This window comes from Apis dorsata, unplaced genomic scaffold, assembly GCF_000469605.1.
Source record: "Apis dorsata unplaced genomic scaffold, Apis dorsata 1.3 scaffold_571, whole genome shotgun sequence".
NCBI classification, from domain to species: Eukaryota; Metazoa; Arthropoda; class Insecta; order Hymenoptera; family Apidae; genus Apis; species Apis dorsata.
The window spans coordinates 84,683-85,482 of NW_006263781.1; the positions used below are offsets into that span (position 1 = coordinate 84,683).

The following is an 800-nucleotide window of genomic DNA, read 5'->3' on the forward strand; positions in this document are numbered from 1 at the left end:
ATAAAATTCTAGGATAATTTTTCAATTTATTGAGAAGAGGATACTTACAGGTAGGCCAGGATCCCCTCTTTCTCCCTTTGTCCCTGGTTCTCCTTGTGCACCCTGCAAGTATGAATAAATATAACGAATAATGTGATCTGCGCGTACACGCTCGAACAATACCCGTTATGTTTTCAACCAGGACTTAATATATGCCTGAATGTGATGAAATCGTAGTGTGAGCGTAGTAATCGAGGATCCAAAAATCATAAATATAATGTATGGTTAAACGGGTCTCCCCGAGGATTGCTCACCTTCATGCCGTCTAATCCTGGTGGCCCCTGAAAGGCAGAGGAAACCTTGTCAGATTCATTGAAGTCACCTGATAATCGATATCGAATATGCCGATTCAAATGTAATTTATTATCAAGATATTTTTATTAAGACGACGCCCTTTGACGCCCTTCATTCACAGCAATATTGTACCTTGCCAAGCTCTTCAGAAACGTTTTAATTTTATCTTAATAAATTTGTTTGTGCAATATAATATATTTGTGCATTTTTAAGAATAAAATTAAGTATTCTTATCAATTTATAGTGGTTGAACAAAAATTTAATAAAAAAACTTAACGAATGACGATAAATTGACTTTGTGACAAATTATTAACTAATAGTATTGTATGATAATATATCGAAAGAAAATAATTGTCTTACATATTATTTATTTCTGATTCTATTTCAATAAAAAATGTTATTAAATGTAATGTTAATTGATTTTCTCAAAAATAAAATAATCTCTTTGATATGAAATAAAATAAAAT

General features: G+C 31.1%; 1 protein-coding gene across 4 annotated transcripts in view; it reads right to left on the minus strand.

Annotated features, from left to right (window-relative positions):
* LOC102675183 (collagen alpha chain CG42342) overlaps positions 1-554 on the minus strand; it is a 6,890-nt gene extending 6,336 nt beyond the window's left edge. The window contains exons 1-2 of one of the 4 annotated variants that reach the window (XM_006620969.2): positions 294-554; positions 49-102 (exon numbers count right to left, since the gene is read on the minus strand). In XM_006620969.2, coding sequence (XP_006621032.1) covers positions 49-102; positions 294-299 — 60 coding nt within the window. In that variant the 5' untranslated portion in view covers positions 300-554. The remainder of the gene's footprint in view (positions 1-48; positions 103-293) is intronic. The other 3 variants (XM_006620968.2, XM_006620966.2, XM_006620967.2) reach the window with 3 other exon arrangements.
* Between the last annotated feature and the right edge of the window lie 246 nt (positions 555-800).